Source organism: Girardinichthys multiradiatus, chromosome 17 (genome assembly GCF_021462225.1).
Source record: "Girardinichthys multiradiatus isolate DD_20200921_A chromosome 17, DD_fGirMul_XY1, whole genome shotgun sequence".
NCBI lineage: Eukaryota > Metazoa > Chordata > Actinopteri > Cyprinodontiformes > Goodeidae > Girardinichthys > Girardinichthys multiradiatus.
The window spans coordinates 11,841,645-11,868,661 of NC_061809.1; the positions used below are offsets into that span (position 1 = coordinate 11,841,645).

General features: G+C 41.4%; 1 protein-coding gene across 2 annotated transcripts; it reads right to left on the bottom strand.

Annotated features, from left to right (window-relative positions):
• Positions 1–2,709: 2,709 nt before the first annotated feature.
• On the bottom strand, positions 2,710–27,012 carry wnt7ba (wingless-type MMTV integration site family, member 7Ba). Of its 2 annotated transcripts, none has more exons than XM_047390310.1 (4): positions 26,884–27,012; positions 12,228–12,454; positions 8,263–8,534; positions 2,710–5,289 (listed from the first exon to the last, which is right to left on the bottom strand). In XM_047390310.1, the coding sequence occupies exons 1-4, from the start codon at positions 26,901–26,903 to the stop codon at positions 4,810–4,812; spliced, it is 999 nt and encodes a 332-aa protein (XP_047246266.1). In that variant the 5' UTR covers positions 26,904–27,012; the 3' UTR covers positions 2,710–4,809. The 2 variants fall into 2 exon arrangements, with proteins under 2 accessions (XP_047246266.1, XP_047246265.1); XM_047390309.1 differs by lacking the exon at positions 26,884–27,012 and adding an exon at positions 13,380–13,770.
• Positions 27,013–27,017: the final 5 nt, after the last annotated feature.

Consider the following 27,017-nt stretch of genomic DNA (forward strand, 5'->3'; position numbering starts at 1 on the left):
CATAACAGCCATTACTTGCGCTCGACTGGCCGACCGCAATGCTTTTCAGCCCCACAGGAAAGAGGTCTGTGCAAGTCAGCTAGCCTGAAAGAGGCGGCAGGACTGGAACCCGGGTGTTCATCTGCCAGATCAGACAATGCACGAGTTTTATTGTTTTCCGTATCCACATTTTACATCACAGGTCTCCACTTTATTGTTGGAAGGGAAGGCCTTACAAAGATCGCCTTACATCATAGCATGTGGTTCAGTTGGGGAATATTATCTAATAAAGTATTAGTACTTGTACTCGTCGTCTTGTGCGTCATCCGGCACTGGGTCGTGGGGGCAGAAGACTGAGTAGAGACACCCAGACTTTCTTCTCCCCAGACACCTTCTCCAGCTCCTCCGGGGGGAGCCCAAGGTGTTCCCAGGCCAGGAGAAACAAAGTCCCTCCAGCGTGTTCTGGGCCGTCCCCTGGGCCTCCTCCCAAGGGAGGCATCCAATACAGATGCCTGAGCCACCTCAGCTGACTCCTCTCGATGTGGAGGAGCAGCGGCTCTACTCCGATCCCCTCCCGGATGGCCGAGCTCCTCACCCTATCTCTAAGGGAGTGCCCGGTCACCCTACAGAGGAAGCTAATTTCAGCCGCTTGTATCCGGGATCTCGTTCTTTCGGTCATGACCCAAAGTTCATAACCATAGGTGATGGTAGAAACGTAGACCGACCGGTTAATCGAGAGCTTCGCTTTTCGGCTCAGCCATCTCTTCACCACAACGGACCGGCACAGTGCCCCCATTACTGCGGCAGCCACACCAATCCATCTGTCGATCTCCCGCTCCATTCTTCTCTCGCTCGGAAACAAGACCCCGAGATACTTGAACTCCTCTACTTGACACAGAAACCTCTCCTCCAACCTGAAGAGGGCAAGCCCCCCTTTTTCGGTCGAGAACCATGACCTCGGACTTGGAGGAGCTGATCCTCATCCTAGCCGCTTTACACTCGGCTGCGAACCGCCGCAGTGCGTGCTGTAGGCCTGGGCTAGAGGGGGCCAGCAGGACCACGTCATCTGCAAAAAGAAGAGACAAAATCCACTTGTCCCCAAACCAGGCCCCCTCCGGCCCTTGGCTGCGTCCATAAAAGTTATAAACAGGACCGGTGACAAAGGGCAGCCCTGCTGGAGTCCAACATGCACCGGGAACAGGTCCAAATTAGTGCCGGCAAAGTGGACCCAACTCCTGTTCCGCTTGTACAGAGACCAGATGGAGCCTGATAGAGGGCCCCCGGCTCAGTACTCCTGGAGCACCCCTCACAGGGCACCACGAGGGACACGGTCGAAAGTATTAGTGTGTGTATAAAAAAATCTTGTTTGTAGTTGTTCAAATACCAACATTAAAGGCCAGATTTGAAATCAAACAACCTTTAAACAAAAAAAGCAGAAAATGTAGTTTGTTGTCCCCAGTTAGCCCTACGAACCATTAAGGCTTCCATGTATTACAACTAAAGGTGCATCTCAACAAATTAGGATATTGTGTTTTAGTAAAACCCAAAATTCAGTTTCTCAGAAAATTGGAATGTTAAACCAAAAAAAATAAAAAAAGATTTTTAATACAGCAATCTTATATGCTGCTCTACACAATCACTTGGAAGACTGCTGATTTGATAGTTGTCCAGCAAACAGTCATTGACACTTTTCACAACTGGGGTAAGCCACAGAAGGTCAACGCTAAAGAAGCTGGCTGTCCAGAGTCCCGTATCTAAGAATATTAATGGAAGATTTAGTGGAAGGAAAAAGTGTGGTGGTGAAAAAAGGTAAAGAGAACTGTGCCTCAATAAAATAAAGGATTTTTGTTAGAGAAATGTAGGCATACTAAGACAAGTTCGTTCATGTAGTGTACAGTGTATGCAGTCAATACTTGGTCGTACCTGCTTTTGCATAAATTAAATGCATCAATGCAGGGTGGCATAGGAGCGATCAGCCTGTGGCTCTGCAATGGTGTTAGGTAAGCTCAGGTTGTTTTAACAGCAGCCTTCAGGTCTTCTGCATTGTTGGCTCTGGGGTCTTTCATCTTCCTTGTAGCAATACTCCGAAGTTTCTCCATGGGGAATTTGGACCACCGAACAATAGTCCAATTCTCTTCTCCTTAGCCCAGATAAGACGCCTCTAATGTCCTCTCTGGTTAAGGAGTGGCTTTTGAACAAGGAGTGCAACAGCTGTGGACCATGTCCAGGATTCGTCTCTGTGTTGACTCTTTAAGGCAGTGCTGCTATCCCTGTTCCTTTTGCTGTTTTCCTTCCACTCAACTTTCCGCTGCTTGGACTATGCTTGGATACAGCTCTCTGTTAACAGCCAGCTTCTTGAGCAATGACTTTAGGGGCTTCCACTTCTTGTGCAGGTTGTCAGAAATATTTTGTTTTAATTTTCTGACAAATTAAGTTTGTTATTAACTATAAGCCATAAACATCCAAATTAACAGAAATAAACACATGAAGTATGCTGATATGTGTGTAATGGATTTAAGCAATATATGAGTTTCACTTTTTAAATTGAATTACACAAAAAAAAAGTTAATCAACGTTTCATTGATATTCTTAAGTACTGAGCCTGTAGTGTTTCCTGAAACTTTACTGGAACATTACTTGATTATGTAACTCAGCTTTTATGGACATCTTTAGAAGGTAAACCGCCCTTTTTAAGTGGAGAATCTCCTTATAGTATATAGAGCATTCACATTTCAGCTTTCTTTTCAGCTTTATTCCAAAATTCAAAATAAGTTATAGCTTTTAAATATGAATAAAATGACAATAAGAGCCAATCTCTTTCCTGCTAGAAATGACATAAAGTGCCACATTCTTCATATAAAAATATACTCCACTTGTTTTGTAACTCATACAAAGCCTAAATAAACAGTTGTAAAAGCATTAAAGGTTGCTGTCCAGAAATAGCATCGATGAACCCCCCACTTTGATGTGGTTAGGGTCCCATGCCATCCGCCTGAGCAGGCCTAAACCACGCTGGAAGGCTTTGTGTAAGCAGAGGCTGCTGCATGGAATTCTATGTCTCAGCCCGTTCACGGGGACGCTGGATGTTTCTGGACCCGATTGCTCCTCTGTGGACTTCCAACGAGGGTTGCGTGGTTTCCTGCGGGGCACAGGCCTCGTCCAACGGCAAGACAATGAGCACAGTCAGGATGGAGTGCCATTCAGACTCAAATGTTGGATGCTTAAAGTAATGCATTTGTTGGCAAAAGAAACACCGTGGGATTATGGCTTATGCATAAAATGTGCCAGTTCTGCACCAACCCTTAGTGTAAAACTTATGTTCTACGGCAAAGAATGAAGAAATGTCACCATCTCACTGGGCCTAAGAAGTTACAATTCACTTTAAATAGGCAATGATGATCATAGTGAAGGAAATATGTGAGTGGTGTGAGATGTCCACTTATAATATGTTTTCTATAAATAATAGTTTAATTGTTTCAGTGTTTAAACAGAATACAGTGTGAGAAGATGCTCGGCTGCCACCTTTGGGGCCTCATAAAGAGCCTGGCGTCTTCCAGGGCAGTCCAGAGTGCATGTCTGATGAACGGTCTCCTTATTTATGTTCTTCTCAAAATATGTTTCATCTTGAAAATAACAGCCTTCGCTGAATGCCAAAAAAGATGCCGGGTCCTCGCACCAATATGGAAGCAACTGGAGTTCCATGCAAAAATAATCCTGCTTCTGAAACCTTTACGTTTTGTCTCGTTATGACCACAAACTTAAATGCATTTTAACAATTTTATGTGGTAGACCAATATAAATTAGTGCATAATTGTGAAGTGGAAAAAAATATATCTGTGGATTTCAAACATTTTTCCAAATAAACATCTGAAAAGTGTGGCATACATTTGTATTTGCCCCCCTTTACTCTGATGCCCCCTAAATAAATTCAGAAGGTAAATGACCACTTGTAATTTCTCAGTAAAATAGATCTGTTTGTTGGGGAACATGAAGTTCATGAATATCAAGAAACACATCAGATGGGTCACAGAAAACACGTTGAAGAAGGTGCTTTGGTAAGTTCACTCTAAACATCCTTATGGTGAAACATAGTGGTGGCAGCATCATGCTGTGGGAATGCTTGGCTTAAGCAGGTATAATATTCTGGAAAAAAACCTGTAAAAGACTTGAGCCTGGGGTTTTACATTCTAACAGGTTTTTGTTTTTTTTTGTCTGTTGTGAAATCCAGAGTGGCAAGAAGAAAAGCTATCTTTGAAAGATAACTAAAATAGGTCCAATTTTCAGGATGCCACAGGCCATGTTGTGGGAGGAAGAATGTGCGCTGGTCAGATGAGACTTCGAGTTGAACGTTTTGGCCTGCGTGCCAAATGCTTTCAGCCTGAACGCATCATCCTCACAGTGAAACATGGTGGTGGCAGAATCATGCTGTGGTTCATCTTCCTGCAGGACAATATCCTGAAACATACAACCCGAGCTACAGAGATTTTGTTAGTGGCCCAATCAATGTTCAGATCTAAATCCAATTAAAAATCTGTGGAAAGTCTTGAGAATAGTTTTTCCTTCTCACCTAACTAGTTTGTATTGGTCTATCGTGCAAGATCCCAGCAAAATACATTAAAGCTTGTGGCTGTTGCGTGAAAAAATGTGAAAAAGTTAAATGGTATGAAAACCTTTTCAAAGTGTCAGATGTTTGTCTATGTTGCTCCCAGTGATTTCCATATTCAGCGTGTGTTTCCTTTTCTTTAGGAGGTTCTTAATAGGATGCCAAAATGTGCAAAATGTAATAAATATATTAAAGTCCCTCCTTTCAGAGTCCACTTTTCCTTGCACCTACTTGCAGGTGAAAACCTCTGATTTCTCACTGCAGGTGTTGCACTTGACAAAACAGCACCAGTGGAACTTGCAGTTGCACTGCCAGACCCGTGTGTAGTGGTGCGTGTTGTAGCCTCGGCCGCAGCACATCAAGTTGCAGCTGTCAGTGTGGGTGGAGGTGCCGTTGCACAGCCTCCCTCTCGTCCCTGCACTCCCTGTGACCATGTCCTCCTCGCAGTAGTTCGGAGAGCGCTCCAGGTACACCAGGTCAGTCTCTGTGGGCTTCTGGTAGCCCCGAGCCTGTTTCAGTCGCAGGAAGGAGGGCTGGCGAAGCCGTGAGGCCCGGACAGGCTCCACTTGAACCGCGTCGCTGTAGCGCTCCTTCAACAGGTAACCGACTTCTCTGAACCTCGGCAGGGTGATCCAGCAGGTCTTGGTGGTGCAGGAACCAGACACGCCGTGACACTTGCACTCCAGCTTCGTTCTCTCCTCCAGGATCTGTTCACAAAGAGAGTAAAGAAAAAAAAAATCAAATAAAATAAACTGACAGGAGCTGAAAATATATCCTGCAAGATAAATGTAACGTCATTGTAAACAGCTAAGTCTGTCTCTTTTTGAAAAGCTGGGATTTCTGTGGTCACTTTAATTTTCAGCACAGCTGCTGGTAAGCCAACTTTGTGTCAAAAATTCCAGGGAAAATAGCTCGTAGCTCCAAGCTGGAGTCTCTAATTAACATTACCTTTCTTCAGACCACAGGATGGAGTGACAGGAGAAGACTGACCCGAACTGTTGCGTAACCTTACTTGTGTATACTCTTACATGGTGGTTTGAGTCAGATATACATTATAATGTCCTACAAATATACTCAAATGAAAAAATAGACAGGTGATTGATTTCAGCGTAAAGGGTAGAAAAAGCCTCCTTTGATCAAGATCCACTCTTAATATATTTTTTTCGTTCAGGAACTGAAGCTGTAATAACAGAGGGTTACTTGTTCATACACATCATTATTCAAATCAGCGGGTCGCTTCTTTCCCGTCATCGGTTATCGCAGTTTTGGAAGCGGTTCTTGACGCTGGCTGGGTCAATGTGTGCTCTGATGTAGAAGGGTGGTCGCTGAGAAAGGAAGAGGCGGAGGGTTGTAAGAATATTCTCTCCTCTGATATTGTTTTGTTCACAAGTTGTGAATTGATAGAGCAGGAGAAATGAGATGTGGATCGGGAACCAGATGCCAGGTACAATCAGCTGAAACAAACTTCCTTTGTAGGGTGGCTGGGATCAACTTTAGAGAGAACATTAGGAGGTCGGAGTACAGCCCCTGCTCCTCTGCATCAAAAGGACTCTGCTGTAGTAGTTCCTTCATCTGAACCGGATGGCTTCTGTGAGGCTCCCGTTGGAGGTTTTTCCATGCACATTCCACTTAGATCGCTTAGGATCCCTCAGAATGAGCTGAAGAGTGTTGATCTGGAGAGGGATGGACCTGTTAACGCTTCAACTGAATCTTAAAAAGCAGAAGACATGGATGCTTGGATGGATCGATGAGTACGGCATTGGAATCTGATTAATTGCCCACGGGTTACAGTTTCAAGTGATGGCTCTCCCTGTTAAGAATCGTGTCTTACAATTTTAATTCCAGAAAATTGGCAATAACAAAGTGATCAGTTATTTAACTGAAACCACTACAAAGAGACAGATCGAAAATCTTCACACCAGAATAAATAATGTTACTAACATTACACAACTGCGTGTTTTTCAAATCACAGGCAGTCTCAAATCCTTCAACTCAAGTCTCAAGTCAAATCCCAAATAAAGAAATAAAGTCCAAAGTCAAGACATGCAAGTCCTGAATCAACATGTCCTAAAGGGTAAATGTTAACACACTGAACAAGCTAGTTGTAATTACAGAGTAATAATATTTCCCAAAACTCAATATCACTCAACAGGTCTTTTTATTTGGTTTCTTTACTAAGACATGTTTTAGAGGTTGTTTTATTAGATTACAAAAACAAAGCAAATGCATGTAAGTAGATTTCTTTAAAACACTTTTTCAGTTTAAGCTTGACATATGTCAGGTTTTGCTGCTTTTCAGTTTATTTACATTTCAACAACTGTTGAAATTTTTAATAACACTGCTGTTATGGCATGATTTCATTGTGTCTTTTTATGCTCGTTTTTATACTACGTATAACTGAAATATGATTTATGTTGTACAGTGCTTTGTGACTTTGGTCTTTGGACTTTGGCGACTAGTTAGCCGTGTATTTTTCACTACTTTTAAGAAAACTTTCAAACCGACAACAGGGGGCATACAATACTTCTAGTCAGTAGCAAGTCCTGAAGGAATTGTGCATGAATGAGCCCATCCTTTTGCCGCTTCCAATCCCATAACCGCGACAGAAACGACCCCAGTTTGTAATTCCTTCAAATTGACCTTTTTGGAGGAGCTACAGGAACCACTCAGACAATCCAGCTGAAAGAAGCTAAGATGTCACAGGATAACTTGCACCTCATGGCCACAGCGTGATTGACATTAAACACAGTCTGATCTCCCAGTTTTCAGCACCAAAGAGGGGCACCTAGTCATCAGATGGAGGAGTCAACTCCCCACTGACTTCACATCCATTTGGAAAACTTATCAAGGTGCAACTGACAGATAAATAACTTGTAGTTTTATACAGTGCCTATGCATCCCACTCGCTGTTACCTGCCCTGGGCACCAGCCCATACGACCCATATAAAAAACTTATTTTATTAAGGAATTTTTAGCTTCCACGATTTAACTAGTAAGACAGACAAAGATTGACAACTTACTTAGATGTTAAGCTACCATTAACTAGATATTTGTCACGTATGGAAGTCAACAGTGTTTCCCTGCTGCAAATATTTTTATGTGGATGAGAAAAAAACTGATGAGCCATTTTAAGAAATGAAAGTTATTTACAGGATCTTTTTATTTTTAACTTGACAAACCACAAAAATATTTAGAGCGCAGCTACTGTCATCTTCTGTCACTAGCTAATTACACTGTTTTGTATAAGCAATGAAATGTATCTTTTTTGTTTTCCAACCGGTGCCAAGTAGCCTCACTGTACGTCCTCATGCTTTCTCTGTTATAATCTGGGCCTTCTGGGTAGTGAAACTTGACTGCAAATAAATAAATACAATGCAAGTTGATTTAAGGAACTTATAAGCAACACTTGCTCAAAATACACTTTCTGTTTGGTGAGATATCAAATATTTTCAAGTCTAAATGGTCAAGCCCAGTTCAATGTAGTCATGGGTCGTCGGTGTTAAAGTCCGAGTCGGGCTCCAAATCTTTTGTGATTTCATCAAGTCAAGCCTGAATTCATTGAAATTGTGAATCTAGTCCAAGTCATGTGATAGAAGCCCACACTTCTCACTATTAACATGCTTCTTACCCACTCACTGAATACCAGTTGCGTTTGATCAGAGCGAACCTCATTGAGTTACCTTTCGACCAGCTTCATTGTTGTGGAGGTTCATCAGCCTGCGGGCGTTTTTCTTGATCTCACGAGCGTCCACGAAGCGTCGAGAAAACTCCACACCATACTTGACGTCCGCCGAGCAGCCCCCCCACTTCCAGCCCTCCTCCCGGTTGTGGTAGCCCTGCTTCTCGCGATCGCAGCCACACTGGCTAAGGTTGCCTTGGCTACAGGCGGCCGTCACCGCGTGGGCAACTCCAGCCGCTGTAATGGCATAGGTGAAGGCTGCTTCCCTGCTGCCTAAAGAAAGGAGGACAGGATCGGAATAAAAATGGAAGAAATGATTCAGTACTTAAAAGTCATATTGCAAGCTAGAGTTGTGGACAGCCAAAGACTGGTGCAAGGTTATTCTCACCTAAACCTAGGGTTTTGTGGCACATCAGGAAAATCATTGTCTGGAAAAGAAAAGGAGTGTGCCATAACCCGTGTTGTGCCAGCATTGAAGCATCCTCATACAGTCCGTGTTTAGTGCTGCTTCTCAGCCAAGAGTGTTATGTAATCCACCTTGTTTTAGTCAAAATCTTGCCCATGAACACCGCCATGAATATTGTCCGCTTTAAAAACAATCCTCACCAACATCTACTCCCAACTCTTCACGCACAACTTGGTGATGATGTCGTGTTTTCCACCAAAAGAGGGTTCATTTCACAAGGCAACGAAGTGGCACAAAGAAATTTTTGGACACGTCAGGAAAATCCTCTTATCTTAACCCCATCAGAGAATGTGAGATCAATCAGTCGGGATTAACTCTAAGCAATAAGATAACAATCAGTCAGTATCAGTCAGGATTTGACCCAGAACCATGATGTCCAGGAGAGTAGAGGGAATTGCAGATTGCTTGAAAACCACAAGAAATATTTACTCTTTACATAAATTTGATGGACAGTGTTTTAAAAAAGTATTTGCCCACTTTCACCCGTCTTTGTTTTTTTCTCATATCGGAATGTTTCAGATCATCAAACAAAAGTTTAACATTAACAAAGATCATCTGAGTAAATACAGCATTCCTTTATTAATGGAGAAAAAAAAAGCAATTCCAACCAACATGAATGTCAAAACCCTAATCAGTCTTTTTACATCACTGTGTGGATGTGTGGTATTTTCTCCCATTCTTCTTTGTTGAATTGTTTTTAATTCAGCCACATCCGAGGGTTTTTAGCCACAAGCAACCTCGTTAAGGTAACGCCGCACCATGTCAATCAGTTTTATGTCTGGACTTTGACTAGGCTACTCCAAAACCTTCATGAACTGATCGCCGGACATTCTCTTGATGACTTGAAATATCTAACAAGCTTTACTGCATTACTGCTGTGCTTTTGAGAGGACAGGGTGGACTGAGCCACAACGTTTTCCACCCTTTCATGCCATCATCTCTCTATACTCCCCTCTTCTGTGTGGTGTATTTATTTGGGGTTGAACCTCAGAAGACAGAAGCTGAAGTTATGGCTGGAAATTACAGTGGACAGATTAGATAACGTGCCCTAGCATCACTTTATGACATCACAGTCCCATGTACATCTCAATAGTCCTAAGTAACACCAGTGCTATTCTGATGGCTTATATTGTCAATGTTATTCATTGGTAATGTCTTGAAAAAACTAAACCTGAACATGCTTGTATGCCCCTAATAAGGGGGAAAATGGCAGGCTCTTTCAACTGTGTGACTCACCAAACATGGCACTGTATATTACTTCTGAAAATTTCTACTTTGGCCTCATTGGTCTAAAGGAGCTAGAGGTCTTGTGGTTTATTCTGATTCAACTTTGCCACTTTATTCTGCTGTCCTGTTCTTGCGTCTGGTAAACCGTCCAAACAAGTTCTGGAGCCAAGTAAGTGCTTTTTGGGGGTGTTAGCAGTTTTTTTAAACGTTGCTTGGTCTCAGTTGTTGAGTTTGCAGAGATGTTAACAGCTACAAGGCTTGGCAACCGCCTTGAATGTTTTTCACACATATCGGCCGTAACATTATGACCACCGACAGGTAGAAAAAGTGGGTTTTGCAGTCTACACACACCGCCTACAACACCAAAGACCGGTAGAACTGGTCCACGTTGCAAGCTGTTTTCTAAATGCCCTTCTAACCCTTTCACAGATTGATGTGCAGCAGCAGTTGCCTCTCTGAGATCATTGCTTGAATGGTATTTAACACAAACAGCAGACTCTCCTCAAGTAGGATAATGCTGTGTCTGTGTTCTTCCCTACGACCCAGGGTATTAATGCATGGCGTCTCCTTTAGAGGCAATTCTGATGGCGGACTTCCAACATGACAAACTCCTTTGCTGAAACCATCAGGCCTGCGGTTCCCCCATCCCGTAACTCAAAACAAACGTTGAAGTCTTCTCTCATCAAGTTAAATCTGTGAGCTATTCGGATACATTGTGCGGCGCTGCTGAGCATTTCTCAAGGCATCAGGCACGAGCAGTGGCCAAACAGCCATCTATTCGTGCCGTGATTTGTTTTGATTGAACGGCGGCGCATGCAGGGTTTCATTGTTGCCATCCAGCTGCTGAAGCTGCCTTCAGTTAGTGGTCTGCATGAATCTCTCTGGTCTTTTTTTGAAACTTAATCAATTCACAGGCCCTAAAGGTCGACCTTGTAAACTTGGATAAGATCCATTTACAGCACAAAACTGCTGCATAGTCCTGGTTTAGATGGTCAACCCCGATGTTCTAACCAGTTTTGATGAAGCCCTTATTAAATGGATCCTGACAGAAATTCCTTAATTGTTTTTCTTAACAGAACATGGCAAAAGAGTTGGATCTCAAGTGTCTCTTTAAATTTGTTTACCAGGAGGAAACTGATCCTTACTATGACAAAGGAACAAATGAAAGGGATCCAGACAGCAGAAAGTGATCACTCCCAGAACTGCTAGATTAAACATGTATCCAAACCCACAGCCAAACCGCAACAAAACATTCTGGATCCGAAACAATTTATGGAAGAGGTTCACATTATGAGCAAAGAGGCGCCTGTGAGGAGTCAACATTTTAAAGAATGTTGGACGGAGACACTTATATTTATTGTTCCTAATATATCTAATGTACAGGTATGGATTTAGCAGATCATAACCTGATGAGCTTGACATAAAGAAGTCGTCCTTCACTTTGGGACAATGCTTCAGATAAAATCTATACTTGGGTGCTGACAGCATTAAAACCTTGAATTGGAGCTTTGTGGTGTTGGATGTATATAGGCCTTTGAGAAGAAACCCCTAAAGATTCAACTCTGGAACAGCTGTATATGTTATAAGGAAAACAAGACCAGTTACCGAGGCTTTTAAGGTATGTCTCTACCAGTTGTGCACATTTAGAAACTGAACATTTTGTCCATTCTATATTTTTATAGCTCCATCTCGGTCAGATTTTATAGAAAGTGGCTGTGAATAGCGATTTCTAATTCTTGACACACCTTCTTAATTGGGTCCAGACTTTAACTGGACCATTCTAACATAAGAATTTCCTTTTGCAGCCTCCAACAGGTTTTCCTTCAAGATTTCCCAGTATTTAACCGTGTCGATATTCTCTGAAAAGCATCCCCACAGCATGAGCCTGCCTCCACCATGTTTCACATTAGGGTTGGTGATTCAGTCCAATGTGCAGTGTTAGTTTTCTGACACAAATAGCAGCTTCCATGTAGGCCAAAAAGTCCAATTTGGTCTCATCTGACCAGCACCTTCTTCCATGTTGACTGTGTCACCTTCATGGCATCTGATGACCTTTAAGCTAGACTTCCTTTAGTTTTTTTTTTTACTATGGCTTTGTTTTTACCACTTTTCCATAGTGACCAGATTTGCATGACAAACAATTGCTTCTGGTCAACAGATTATCCCAGCTGAGCTGTGGATATTTTCTTTACCATTCTCCCACTGTTGAAACTCACAAAACAAATCCCCACCAAACAAACTCCAGAAGACACTGAGGTCCGTACTAGACTGACCTACTCTCAGCTCTTGTCCGAAGACTGTCCGCTCTCCCAGGGCCGAGCAGTTCCAGCGGCCATAGCGGAACTGGTACTGGCACTCGTTGATGCCCAGCTGGGCGCCCTCGCCGATGACGATGATGGCGTCCGGGCGACTCTGGCAAAGGGCCCTCTGACGGGGCGCCAGTCCTGGTATCTTGTTGCAGATGATGTTGGCACCCAGGGCCACTACGGAGGACAACGCCCTGCAGAAATGAGGATCATGAAAAGACCTTACCAAGGTAGACATATAGAAAAATATGGAGAACAAGGAGGGTCCAAATGTAATGTTAAACTGGTAGTAGCTGCTATTACTTGAATGTAAGGGACTGCAATGACCTCATCATTTCTCCATAGTGAAAATGTTGGATCACATTTAAGAGAACAGCTTAAAGGTTTCAAATTAAGCTCATTTTATCACCTTCTCTGCAGAAAGCACAAACCACTATAGTTTATAGTATGAATTTCATTGCAGAACCTGCCCTGGTTCTGAATGAGAGGCAAATATGGAGCAGAAATCACTCTCACTGTGGGGGCCTGGGTCACAAGAGCTCCTTACAAAGACCTCTCTTTCTATAAAGAGAGCATGAAGTAATCATTTAATACAACTATTTTCCATTTGCTGTCCCACATTATGACCCAGGTCTGACGAGGTGCTTCTAAGACAAAGTGGTTCTGGTGTAAATCCATGAAGGCAGGTTATCTCATCAGCTGGTCCCAAATATAAAATCGGGCAAATTAAAGGCTGGCTTCACTCGACCAAGTTTTCACTCAGCCGTTTTATGGCCCAATTTCTGAATGAAAATGACAGTGTGTTGGAGCAGAAATCAGCAGCTCATGTTCCACTGAGGAGGAAAATGGCTAAACGACAAAAGAAAGTCACGCGTTTTTCCACCGATTCTTCCAAAGCATCCCAGAAATGATCTAGCAACACAAGATGTGAAAGTAAAATATCTAAAAAGATTTTTTTTTAAAGGGCACGAACACGTGGTCTGGATTCTTATCTTGCGGTTCCAGTTTTGTGCGTAATTGGCTAAAAGGTTACGCACGTTGGAGCCTAACGTAGATCAAAATGCTGGAAATAAAAGCGCAACAGATTCTAATGAAGCATGCGCATTTAGAATGACGTACAGGTAGCTACCGCTGGTGAGGATGAGGAAGATCTGCGGGTAGTAGACCGACAGCAGCGCCCTGCGAGACGAGATGAGAAGCATGGCTGTGCATTGAACGTAGCTTGCTTTGCTCTCTCTATAAAAATGAGGGGGGAAAATAAAAATGATTGAGAAGAAATATGTCCTTTTTATGTGGTTTCAAAGTGTTAGAAGCAGTCCGGGACGCTGCGTCCGGCGGGAGCTGAGGCGCTCTGCGGCAGCTCCGAGCCCGCTGTCCGTGTGCGGCAGACCAGAGGCTGCATCTCCCGGCTGATGAGCGCTCTGACACCTGGCCTGAAAGAGGCCTTGGTAGGGTGATGGTGGGGGAAGTAAAATGGAAACGGAGGGAGGGGGAGACGTGGTTCCGGACGCGCTTTGGTCAGCTCTCCAAAAGTGGGAATGTTGTGGAGATAGCGCACCAGCCCACCGGGGTGAGTGTGCATACCCCCGCATCCCCACCCACTAAACACACCTCCATGGCGTTCCTGCCCTCCTTCTACATCTCTATCCCAGACACTGTGGTGTTCACGTTTCGCTTAGAAGTATTCAAGCGAACAACCTGAGGGGCTTTTCTATCATTTGTGACCCAATCTTCCTTGAAGTGCGCATATTGATAGCACTAAAACTGCAACACGCCACCTTACCGCAATTTAGAATTATTAACAAGTAAACTAGCGTTGATATTCTTAATCATTTTGTGGCAAAGATTGGATTTCACTGACCTTATTTAAATACTGCAAAAGCATCATGTAGAGCCAGCCCAGTGTATAAGCAAACCTTGCCCCTGCTTATCCTATTTTGAGAACTTCATTACTCTTAGTAAAATATGTTCGTTTGAGATTGATGTGAGCCAATGAAAACACAAAATATTTTTTCTGGGAAAATTAGAATATTACATAAGACTAAAGACTAAAACAAATGCCTTTTATTTGCTGGTGTTTTATATAGTCCAAAGTCACTGTGGCCCTCTATCAGGAGGTTTTAGAGCACTTGATCCATATTAACGCAACTTGAGCTTCCTTAACACCTCAGCAAATCCACAGACTGTTCACAATATGAAGTAATTAATGCAAAGGCAGCCCCAACCAGGTATGGAGTTAATTTACTGTACAGCGCATGGACATGCTTTTCAATATTTCATCAACATTAACAGAAATTAAAACTTAAAATATAACACATTGTGTAAAGAGTCAATATGAGTTTGTCTTTAAATGTAATTATTGATATAAATGAACTTGGACCTGTACATATTAAGACAAAACTTCAGCACTCAAAATCTTATTTAATCATGTCCTCTACTGATGTTATTCTTGCTCGAATGTCTCAGAGAATCAGTTTTTACAGACTTTACAATCTCCACACAGCTCTTTTCCAGTGTGTAATCGAACATTACGCCCTCTTGTGGAAGATTTATGCACAACAAAGCCACCTACACACGTTTTCTCTCACTTTTAAGATTACGGAAGGCTTATAACCAAACATTCCTTTCTATTTGTTAATGGACAGGAAATTATTACTTAATGGTAAAATCAGGAACCAATTTTTGTTGGTAACCTATAATTAATTAATCATATTTACAGCTCACCTGCACATTACCAAATGATTAATTCCTGACCCCATATTGCTTGTTTACCGATGATTTGTTATTGGATAGTTCAAATGTTAACAATAACTAATGGTTGGTTAATAACCAGCAACCAACTATTGGTAACTTACCGGTAAGTTAATGAATATTAATTGTTAGTTAATAGTGGACCACTACCTAATGAATAATTCCTCATGTTATTTTGTTTGTTGATCAGATCAGGGATTAATTAATGTTCACCACTATTGAGCAGGACACAATCAATATTAATTTTTATGCTTTTCATGCTTTAGTAAGCATTTGTTGAAACAAGGTAAAATATTCTATAATCAATTTCTTTATTCTCCAATTAGGACATTTGGGCTTTAATTGGACTGAATAATAAGAACTTGGTGTTTTGCATGATGTGTCTAAGTCAGACATTGCTCAAGTTACTTTTAAACCCAACTGCAACGTCAGAGGCATTATTTAGCCTCTAATAGGGCCAACACATGGGACTTATGTTTATATACAGTACAGACCAAATGTTTGGACACACCTTCTCATTCAAAGAGTTGTCTTTATTTTCATGACTGTGAATATTGTAGCTTCACACTGAAGGCATCAAAACTATGAATTAACACATGTGGGATTATATACTGAACAAAAAAGTGTGAAACAACTGAAAATATTTCTTATATTCAAGGTTCTTCAAAGTAGCCACCTGTTGCTTTGATTACTGCTCCGCACACTCTTGGTATTCTGTTGATGAGCTTCAAGAGGTAGTCACCTGAAATGGTTTTCCAACAGTCTTGAAGGAGTTCCCGAGATGCTTAGCACTTGTTGGCCCTTTTGCCTTCACTCTGCGGTCCAGCTCACCCCAAAACATCTCGATTGGGTTCAGGTCCGGTGACTGTGGAGGCCTGGTCATCTGGCGCAGCACCCCATCACTCTCCTTCTTGGTCAAATAGCCCTTACACAGCCTGGAGGTGTGTTTGGGGTCATTGTCCTGTTGAAAAATAAATGATGTTCCAACTAAACGCAAACTGGATAGAATAGCATGCTGCTGCAAGATGCTGTGGTAGCCATGCTGGTTCAGTATGCCTTCAATTTTGAATAAATCCCCAACAGTGTCACCAGCAAAGCAGCCCCACACCATCAGACCTCCTCCTCCATGCTTCACGGTGGGAACCAGGCATGTAGAGTCCATCCGTTCACCTCTTCTGTGCCACTCAAAGACACGGTGGTTGGAACCAAAGATCTCAAACTTGGACTCATCAGACCAAAGCACAGATTTCCACTGGTCTAATGTCCATTCCTTGTGTTCTTTAGCCCAAACAAGTCTCTTCTGCTTGTTGCCTGTCCTCAGCAGTGGTTTCCTAGCAGCTATTTTACCATGAAGGCCTGATTCACACAGTCTCCTCTTAACAGTTGTTCTAGAGATGTGTCTGCTGCTAGAACTCTGTGTGGCATTGACCTGTTCTCTAATCTGAGCTGCTGTTAACCTGCGATTTCTGAGGCTGGTGACTCGGATGAACTTATCGTCCGCAGCAGAGGTGACTCTGGGTCTTCCTTTCCTGGGGCAGTCCTCATGTGAGCCAGTTTCTTTGTAGTGCTTGATGATTTTTGCAACTGCACTTGGGGACACTTTCAAAGTTTTCCCAATTGTTCGGACTGACTGACCTTCATTTCTTAAAGTAATGATGGCCACTTGTTTTTCTTTACTTAGCTGCTTTTTTCTTGCCATAATACAAATTCTAACAGTCTATTCAGTAGGACTATCAGCTGTGTACTGTATCCACCTCCTGCACAACACAACTGATGGTCCCAACCCCATTTATAAGGCTTGAAATCCCACTTATTAAACCTGACAGGGCACACCTGTGAAGTGAAAACCATTTCAGGTGACGACCTCTTGAAGCTCATCAACAGAATGCCAAGAGTGTGTGGAGCACTAATCATAGCAAAAGGTGGCTACTTTGAAGAACCTAGAATATAAGACATATTTTCAGTTGTTTCACACTTTTTTGTTCAGTATATAATTCCACATGTGTTAATTTGTAGTTTTGATGCCTTCAGTGTGAAGCTACAATATTCATAGTCATGAAAATAAAGAAAACTCTTTGAATGAGAAGGTGTGTCCAAAGTTTTGGTCTGTACTGTATGTATTTAGGGTAAAATACTTTGACTCACTAATCAGATTGTGGTTCGGGGGCAATGAATATCACTCCCTCCTACTCACAGCAAGGATGTAAGATTTTATAGATAAAACCCAAAACTTCCCCTGAGGTGAGCCAGTAAATCAAAACACGCTGAATTTTAGTCAGATGTAATTTACACAGTTGTGAATTTCAGGGAAACCAGACGGAGTTGACGGGGGGAAAATTGCTTCCATGTTGAAGAACAAGCATTCTGCTTTTGAGAGATTACCACATGGAGCATCTTGAAACCCCTTGTTGAGATCAGAAGGTAGGGCTATATTTCTTAGCAACGTTACGAGGCACATAAACGTCCTCAGAGATGAGTCGTTTTATGTGAGTAGGATTTATGTTTTTGTGTTGAAATACGGACTCAGAGTGGTTATACATGGTGTTCTAAGTGGAAACGAAACATAGGCAAAAAACACAAACTAGGCAAAAAATAAGTCAATAAATAAATGCTTTGGTGTGTAGTGTTAAAGATTTTGAATCTTTAACACTATTCCACGCCTTTCTTTTAGTTATTCTGTCAAACTTTCCACCCAAATGTGCAATTAATACGAATAAACACTTTGTTACCTTTACTCAGCTCTTTAACCAGACTTCAGTGTTGTCAGAAATTTAGCTGCATTTACTTATTTGTACCTGCAGAGGGAGACAAAGCATCAACGAAGAGCTTAAATGAGTCAAACCTCTTGCGCCATGGGGACTTCTCTGTATTTTATGCATATAAGTTATGGCTCTAGCATTACCAAGCCAATTGTTTTATAATTGCATTTGATCAATTTATCAATCCTGCACTGAACGGTGACTGTATATTTAGGAACTGCAGACTTTAAATAAACATTTCTGCAGGTTTGGTGATGAACATGGAGTCCCTTGCAATATTATTGATACTCCTTGAACTTTTTTGGAATTTAGTCATATTTCAACCGTGAAACTGCAGTTTGATTTTATGGGATATTATGTGATGGGCCAACACAAAATAGTGCATAATTGTCCAACAGAAGGAAAGTGATATAAATGATTTTAAAAATTAAAATTTATAGAAATGTGGTGTGCATTTATATTCAGCCCCCTTTAGTCCAATGCTTAAAGCCCAGCCTAACCAATTACTTTCAGAAGTCACCTAATTCATACAGTCCACCTTTCTGAAGTATAAATCCAGCTGTAATGTGAAGGCCTGAGAAGTTTGGCAGAGAACATTAGTGAACAAACAGCATCATGAAGACCAAGGAGCACAGAAGAAAGATCAATGAGAAAGTTGAAAAGTGTAAAGCAGAGTTAGATTCAAAAAAACAAAACATTAACCCAAGCTTTGAACATCTCTCAGATTACTGTTTAATCCATCATCTGAAAATGAAGAGTATGGTACAACTGTAAATTTACAAACCTACATGGCCATCGACCTAAACCAACCAGCCTGGAATGGACAGCATTAACCAGAGAAGCAGCCAATTGAGGTCCATGCTGACTCTGGTGGAGCTGAAGAGATCCACATTTCAGGTGGGAGAATCTATCAGAAAAAAACTATTGGTTGGATACTCTACTCTACTCTACTCTGGTTTATGGAAGAGTAGAAATAAGAAAGCCATAAGAAGTCCTGTTTGTAGTTTTCTACAATCATGTAGGGTACACTCGAAACCTAGAAGATGCTGTTCTTGTCAGATGAGACCAAAGTTTGAGTTTATGGACAACATTTTAAGCATGTGAAACATGGTGGTGGCATCATGATGCTTTGGGTATCCTTCAGCAGGAACAGGGAAACTGGCCAAAGGTGGTGGGAAGATGGATGGAGCTAATACAATCCTAGAAGAAAACCTGTTAGAGGCTACAAAAGTCTTGAGACTGGGGTGGAGGTTCATCTTCCAGGAGGATAACAAATCTGAACATACAGCCAGAGCTCCAATTTAGCAAAAATCAAAGCTTATTCATGTTTTAGTCAGATTTTCACAGTTGCTCTCCATCTGTTCTCACTGACCTTGAGCTTATTTGCAAAGAAGTGGAAGAAAATATAAGTTGTATATGTGCAAAGCTGGTAGAGACATACCCCAAAATCCTGCATTTGTAACTGCAGCAAAAGACTATTCTACAAAGTACTGAAACAGGGACACTGTGTTTTATTCTGATGTGTATTTGTGAAATATTTTTGAAAACCATCATTTTCTTTCCACATCTCAGGTCTTCTCTACTTTGAGGTGGTCTGTCACATTAAAACCCAATAAAACACGCTGGAAAAAAGTCAGCGGTAAGAGTACTTTCTGCAACATAATGTGGAAAATAGTCAATCTTACTTCAAAGTGAGTACTTCTGACATCCTCAAGGGGGCTCTTTACTCCAGTGTTTGAAACTACTGGATGCAAAGCTGTACAGCCCACCTATCACCCCCACCAGCTCTCAATAGTTCCACCATTTTGGTTCCTACCCTCGAGATTTCAAAAGGTAACCTTCATATTTGTTTGTCTCCACATGATGTGCACTTAGTGAGCGAATAATGCTTGAAATGGATGTATAATTTTCCCTCTTTACAAAGCCTCATTCAAGGTCTATTTGCAGCAGATATTTGTAATAATTCTCTTACTCTATTCCAAAATGTAAGCTGAGAAATATTCAGAATCTGTAACACATTTTATATTTGTTTAGGTGTTGTCTGCTAATGTGACACTGAAGTTCATGCTTGCTGCAAAAGTTGTGGAAATTAGTCCAACTTGTTAGTGTTGAGCTCTGATTCTACTTTTTAATCTTAGGTTCTGTTCCCAATCGGCTGCATCCTCTCTTGCATACCCTGCATCATTTAGCTTCAGAGACAAATCCGAGACCATTATCTCTAATTTATTTATTTTGCATGAACTTCCCTCCTGCTTTTTTTGCTAAATGTTAGGTTTTCAGAAAAAAAAAAAAAACATCTAAAAAGTTTTCAGTTATCTAATTATAGGATTAGGTGCCTTTGTTCATCTACATCAGCAGAATTGTAAATCCACAGCAGCTGGTGTGATCCGGTACAACTTGGGTTTGATCTGTGAGTGATTCATGTGTGGAATTACTGCGCAAGGGGCTTTCGGAATCAAACATATGTTGTGCTTCTCCAAGTTTCTGTTCCCCCTTGTAAATGCTCAAGGCCTTAATGGGCTGGTCCATTCTGTCGAAACACACCAAAACCCCCCTGCTCTCTATCCCTTCCCTCTCTGTCACTATAACACACAGACCGTCCAAATCAGACAAAGTGAAGCAAAGACATCTCACTTCGTGTTAGAGCTGACCTCGCTGATTGAGTTTGCTCACAATCACACGGGTCAAGGCCTGAAGTCAGGCCCATGCATCATTTAGTTTAATGGCCGTTTCCTGTCTCGCTCAGATTGTGCGTGCCACATTGGAGGAAGCAGGCAGATGAAATGCAGCATGCAGCTATATTATTTACAGGACACAATGCTGCAAAGGAGAGGTGGGGTGGTGGCGGGGGGTGACAAAAGAGTAGAGGAAGAGTTCCTCGGATTTTTGAGGCCTGTCTGTGTGACCAGCACCCTGTTGGGACGACAGATGTGCAAATGATGTCATGTAGAAAGGGGATAGGGCCGGAGGGAGGAGCGACCAGAGCGCGGGAGGACAGTCAGGAGGCGGGGCCTCTATCTCTGAGAGACAAGGGAGGGAAAGATGGAACAGGACCAGAATGTGACTGTTTTATAAAGTGTGACCTGTTTTACAAAACGCTTCTTAGCTGTTTGTGCTTGAGCTGTTTACCAAAGTATCACAGTTTTTCCTTCTGAGCGAGTTGATTTAATCCCAGGATCTATACTAACATGCAAATATGCCAGCTGTTGGAGGCATAGTTTACTCAGCGTGGCCACTGTCAAAAATTACCCCTCGTCCCCTAATCAGCCACAACATAGGAACTCAATTGTTCTCCTGGGCTGCATTGACTATGGCCGTTTGGGATCATTCAGACTGGTTGAGAGTGAGAAAGGGACAAGGGGGTCAAAGAGAGGAGATATGTAGAATAATGGGATCCAGTAATGTGTCCTGTTTGCAGCTTAAGATAGAGTCAAGGTATGTTTCAGGCTGATTTTTCTGACACAGTGGAGAGAGAACTTGAATTAGAAGCTTGTTACATGATGGTTGTGGGACACAAATTCAGTGATACCACAAAAACGTACACAAGAACTATTCAGGAGGCCAAGCAACGAGCGTATATCAATGGTTACACATGCAGGAAAACAGGGCAGCAAAAGCTGCTACTGAGTGAAGAAAGATTGTTTTTATTAAAGAAAGGAAAATTGTTGGCGTCCTGATACCAAATGTCAACTATAAAGTGAAGTCCTATTGATGAGTGACTAGGGTACTGAACACACACAACCAGCGTACCTTTAGATATGTTATAAAGTATCATAGGCCTACGCTGTTAATAATGGATGTAAAACCAGGCTGTCTGTGGTGAAAATCCTCTCATGTTATCCAAGACGACCAGATTTTCTTCATCTTGGTCATTCCTAAGTTATTATCTCACCTTCTTCTCATAAATTGCTAACCAACTCTAACTCCACTGCTATTTTGACGATTCATCTTTGGCGTCTTGAGGTGGGAAGGCATTCGTACCATAACCCTAATCTTTAGCTTCCTTCACAGATTCGGTATCAGACTGGCTGGGCTACTGGAAAAGGTTAATATGACTTCCTGTCAGTTAGCAAAATCAAGATTACTTCAAATCTAAATCTGAATAATTTGGGGCTTAAGAGTACCACATCTCAGGGTGGTTCTCCAGTATTAGGGCAAGAGAAAAGTGTCCTGCAGAAGATTGTGAGAGGAGCTGAAGGGGTCATTTGAGCTGTTACACAGCTTTCTGCCTCAAAATGGTAAAATTATGCACGTTATATAATTGCAGTTATTTTATATTTAATGTCTTTCTTGTGTTTTTATATACGTTTTATCTATTTATTGTTTTCCTGTACAATGAAATGACATTAAATGATTGATCTCACCTGCCTTCAAACATTCAGCTTTCTCAAAGAAGATAGGCCACTCTAATGAGACCACTGGCCTGCAGCTGTTATCCTATTGACCTCAACTTGAGGACACCCTCGCCCCCCTTCTCAGTAATCATTGACCTGTTACCTGTGGCAACCGAGCCACAACACATACTGCCCAACTGCTTCTCTGCTGATAACAACGCGATACCGCTGCTGCAGCGCCACTTTCAGACAGAGGCGCAGGCACATTTTCTCACGCTTTTGATGGATAATAGACGTCTAGAAGGTTCAGTCGCACTAGCTGACCTTCGAAGGTCGTTTTTATTTTCTTTCAAGAAGGTTCAGAGAAAAGCTGTTATCCTTTACTTGCATTCCTCAAACAGAGTATTGCTGTGAAAACATACATGCTCATCCAACCATAGCTTCTCTTGGAAAGGTTTATTAAAAGTCATGAGCGCATACCTGAACTAACCCTACCATGCAATGATCAGGTTGGTGTTGCTTTTCCATACATACAGTTGCTCTCAGAGGTCTACACAACCCTGTTAAAGGCAAGTTTTTGTGATGTAATTAAATAAGACCATGATAAATAATTTTACAACTTTTTCCACAAATAATTTGACATTTTTCTCTCAGTTTAGCTTAAGAACCATAAAATCTATGAGAAGGAAGAAAATTGTAGGGGGATTCCAGATCTTGACTTCACATTAATTGCGCACTCAGTTTTGCAAAAGTTCTCCAAATCTGTCAGACTGTAAGGGCATCTCTTTTCCACAGCCCTCTTCAGGTGAAGCCACAGATCTTAGTACTGAACTCTGGCTAAGATATTTGAAGACTTTAATTTTCCTCTCATGAAGCCGTTATCTTGCAGATATTGATGTATGCTCAGACTGAATGCGATATTGAAAAATAAAATCCTTCTTTACCTTCAGCTTTGTAGCAGACCCCTGAAGGTTGATGGGGAAAACTAATATTTGAAACTATTCCTAACTTCATCCACCTTGAATAAAACTCTCAGTGCCGTCTAAAGAAAAGCAACACGAACAACATGAAGATGCCACCACCATGTTTCACTGTGGGTAAGTTGTTCTTTCCATGATGCTCACTGGTGTTTGTGGCAAACATATTTTCAGGAACTGTGGTCCAGAAGTTCAAGAGTAGTTTTATCAGACCACAGCACATCCTTCCACAAGGTTTTGGGTGATTTTTGTCTGTTTTGCAACCCTGCTCCTAAGCCTAGACATATTGATACCACAAGAGACTGTTGTCACACATTGAGCTCAACCAGTAGTCCCTTCACCCTCTTTGGTGCTTCTGTTGGCTTCTTGGCAGCCTCCTTGAAGCGTTTCAGTCTCGTCTTTTAATCAGTTTTGTAATGACCTTGCTATCCCATATTTTATATGACCACCTTCACTGTGCCATGGTAAATAATGTTTTTTACCCTTCTCCTGACTGATACCTTTGTACAGGGAGATCCTTTTGATCAGTTTTAACCTCTGTAAACTATGGCTTCAGAAATGTCAGAAAAATCCAAGATTCACTACAATAGATGGCAGGTCTCAACTCAAGAATATTGAATGCTGAAACTGAATCTTAAGTCGGTTTAACAAGCTATTAATTTACGCATGTGCACATTTATGCAACCAGGTTTATGCCGCTCTATTTTTTTATGTTTTGACAATACATTTGTGGAAAGGGTCACTTTGTAAAATCAAATTTTTTACATGACATTCGAAGAGGGGTGTAGACAGTTTTGAGAGCCACTGTAGGGGGAGGTTGGTCAGGCTTAACAAAGCATGGGCTAACACTAAATAGACCGAGGCAGGCTGTGAAGCATTAACATCCACACTAAGCTCCTCAGGGGTTAAACAAAACTTCCTGCACCAAGATGGAAGTTTGAATGTCCTCTGCTCAGAGAGACTGACTCAGCTGTCCTTATGTGTGTCCAATTTGAGTTTTTTTCGCAGTACAAAGTGGGGCGTGGTACCGCACTGCAGCACGCTGGGGGGGGACAGGCCAGAGTAACCATCAGGTGATGAGGACGGCAGTGAGTTTTGGTCCTAGCCAGAGCCTCCGCCCACTTTTTCCCTCACCTCCCCTCAGCCTCCTCTGGCCTACCTCTTTTTTTTTTTTTTTTTTCCTCTGATTCTCTTTCTGGCTGCCATCTTTGGGTGCTCAGCGCAGAATGCTCTGTGTCTGAGAGCACTGGCCTGAAATAAAACTAAGAGGGGGCCCTGGGTGCTGGAGAATGCTAGGCTTTGTCTCAGCTGCCATCCATACTGTCTAAAGATGTGGCATGAACAGAACTCAGAGTGTGTGATTGCAAAATGAAAAACTGGAGAACGCTGGCCTATTCCATGAGAATCAACACCGTTTACTTCAAATCCTGGGACATGGCGCTGGTTCACATTGTTGGGGGGGAGTAGGTGTAACTACTTTTCTCTTACCAGTTTTGAAGTGAAATGTGGGATAGCTTCACCCCTCAAAATATATAACATGAAAAAACGATCAGTCCTGGGTACATCAGTTCATTTAGATGTTTAAGAACAAAACATCAAGTCACTCCATTATTTCAGATTTTTATCGGCTCTGTGTCGAATTTGCCTCTAATTAAAGTGGACATTTAACATAACTACTACAAGCAGAAAGTGCACAAAAATCTACCAAACGTATCATTTTATTTCATTTTTTACATTTGAATTATAAAGAGACTAAGTATAAAAAGAAGAGAGAAAAGTTTAAAATCCCATCTTATAAATGAGAAGAAACTTCTCATACTAAACATCTGTTCTTTCTAAAAATTTGCATTTTTACTAAAATTAGCATGTCTACATACACGTTTATTATAAAATAGATTTTCTAAATGTAAATGCACATGATCCAGTCAGACTATACAGAGATGAGGATGTAAGTATAATACACATCATTATCAAGGTTCCCCTATTTAAGCTATGTAAAGTCACAATTTACTACTATGTGAGTAATTACAAAATGGATTTCCATGATAAAAACAACATATTCCACCTGAAATAATTGGTAATTATAAATGAAAAGATTACAATAAAAGTGACTATATAGTTAATAAACATGCTGCTGTGTTTGATTATTAAACAATAAAACATTTCTGTGTATATGCGGATTTCTTTTTGTTCTGAGTCACATCAAGGAATTTATATGAACCTGTGTCACCCTGTAATCCTTGTAGGCTATAGCCTACATGCTTAGCCCATATGCACGCACACACACACACACACACACACACAAACGTAGATACACACAAACTAATCCTGCAGGATATTTCTGTTCCTATGGATATAGAATGCAGAACTCTGTCACTGAGTTCAGCTGTATCACTTCAATGCAGCTTTACACACACACACACACACACACACACACACACACATCTGTAAAGAAGGTTTTTGCTTTTTTGCAAGCAAAAGGACAGAAAAATTAATTGTATTTTTACCTTCATTAATAATACTGAATTGCATTATTTATTTTAAAATTTTCCCTGCAACATTATTTTAGAGGTAACCTGTAAATAACTCAATTAAGAATTTCCTAAAGGGTTTTTTTTTTGTTTTTTTTTAAATAGAATTTGCTCTTTGCGCAATAATCGATTTTATTAGATTTTTTAACAAATCAAAAACTCTAAAAAAAACATTTTTGTAAAGAGTTGGGATTTTTTTTTTTTTAGATGTGTGTATTTATCCTAACTTTTATTCAAGCTTAAAAGGCATAATATACTTTATTTTGTCTATGCATTACTAAACATTGAGGCTCAGGATAAATTCAACTTAAACTTGACCTCATATTACATACATTATATGTAACTGACACATTTTACCCGGCTTTTACAGTGGCTCCACTGCTGAGAAACGTCTGTAAATGTTGGGGCGCTCATTCGACATCCATGTTTTTCATCTTTTCCACTGATGTTTCATCAATAATGCGTCTTAGAGACAAATTGCGACAGCAACAAGTCTGGACTTGTCTTTAATGTCACCTATGACGTCGGGTAGAAGCAAATATTTCTTAACTCACAACAGGAGGAGAGAAACAATTGGCCATTACAAGCTGGAATAGCAATAAAATGAGCTCTTCTGCTATAATAAAACCAAATGTTGCCATTTTGAATGTTTTTCATGAGGGAACTAATTTGTGTGTGGATGAAGACAATTGGCTCATTAGCAAATTTATTGTGTTATTCGGCTATTATTGTTGTTTTTTTAGCCAGCCATTGTAGCATATGAAACGTCTCACATGTTTTCATTTAACATTGTGAATAAGTGCAGTAAACCGTGTAAGATGGGGTTTAAAAAGAAAAACAACAGTGAACATGTAATTGGTAAATAATTCATGATGGGAGTTAAAAGTTGCTTAGGATGACACTGAATTATAGCTTCAAATAAGTGAAAGCCTGTTTTACGACGACGTTCTACTTTATCGTTTAAATGTAACTTATATTTCATCGGCTATAATTAGCTAGTTTTATACTACAAATAACTGAATTTTACTTTAAGCTATTCTTAAGAGTCCCGTAAAGCAAATAGTGCTTTTTCGAGCGGCGGAGGGGGCAGGAGAGGAGGGGGGAGTGAGGCTGCCTCTGATAATAATCTCAACGCAGCCTAGTTTTTACACATATTTCACTGTTATGAGTCGTCTTCTCCTCTCTCTCGCACACGTTTGGAGATATTAAATTAGATTCGGTGTAGCGGCGTGTGTGCTCCCACGCCAGGACAGCTTGTGTAACTGTCTCACCTCAGCTGAACTTGGCGCATCTGTGTTCTTTGGCGGCGAAAACCCTCTCCCGTGTCCCCGGTGAACTCTGCGAGGTAGCCGGCGAGAGAGAAGCGGAAGACGTGGTGCACAGCGTTTCTTGACGCGGGAGGTTT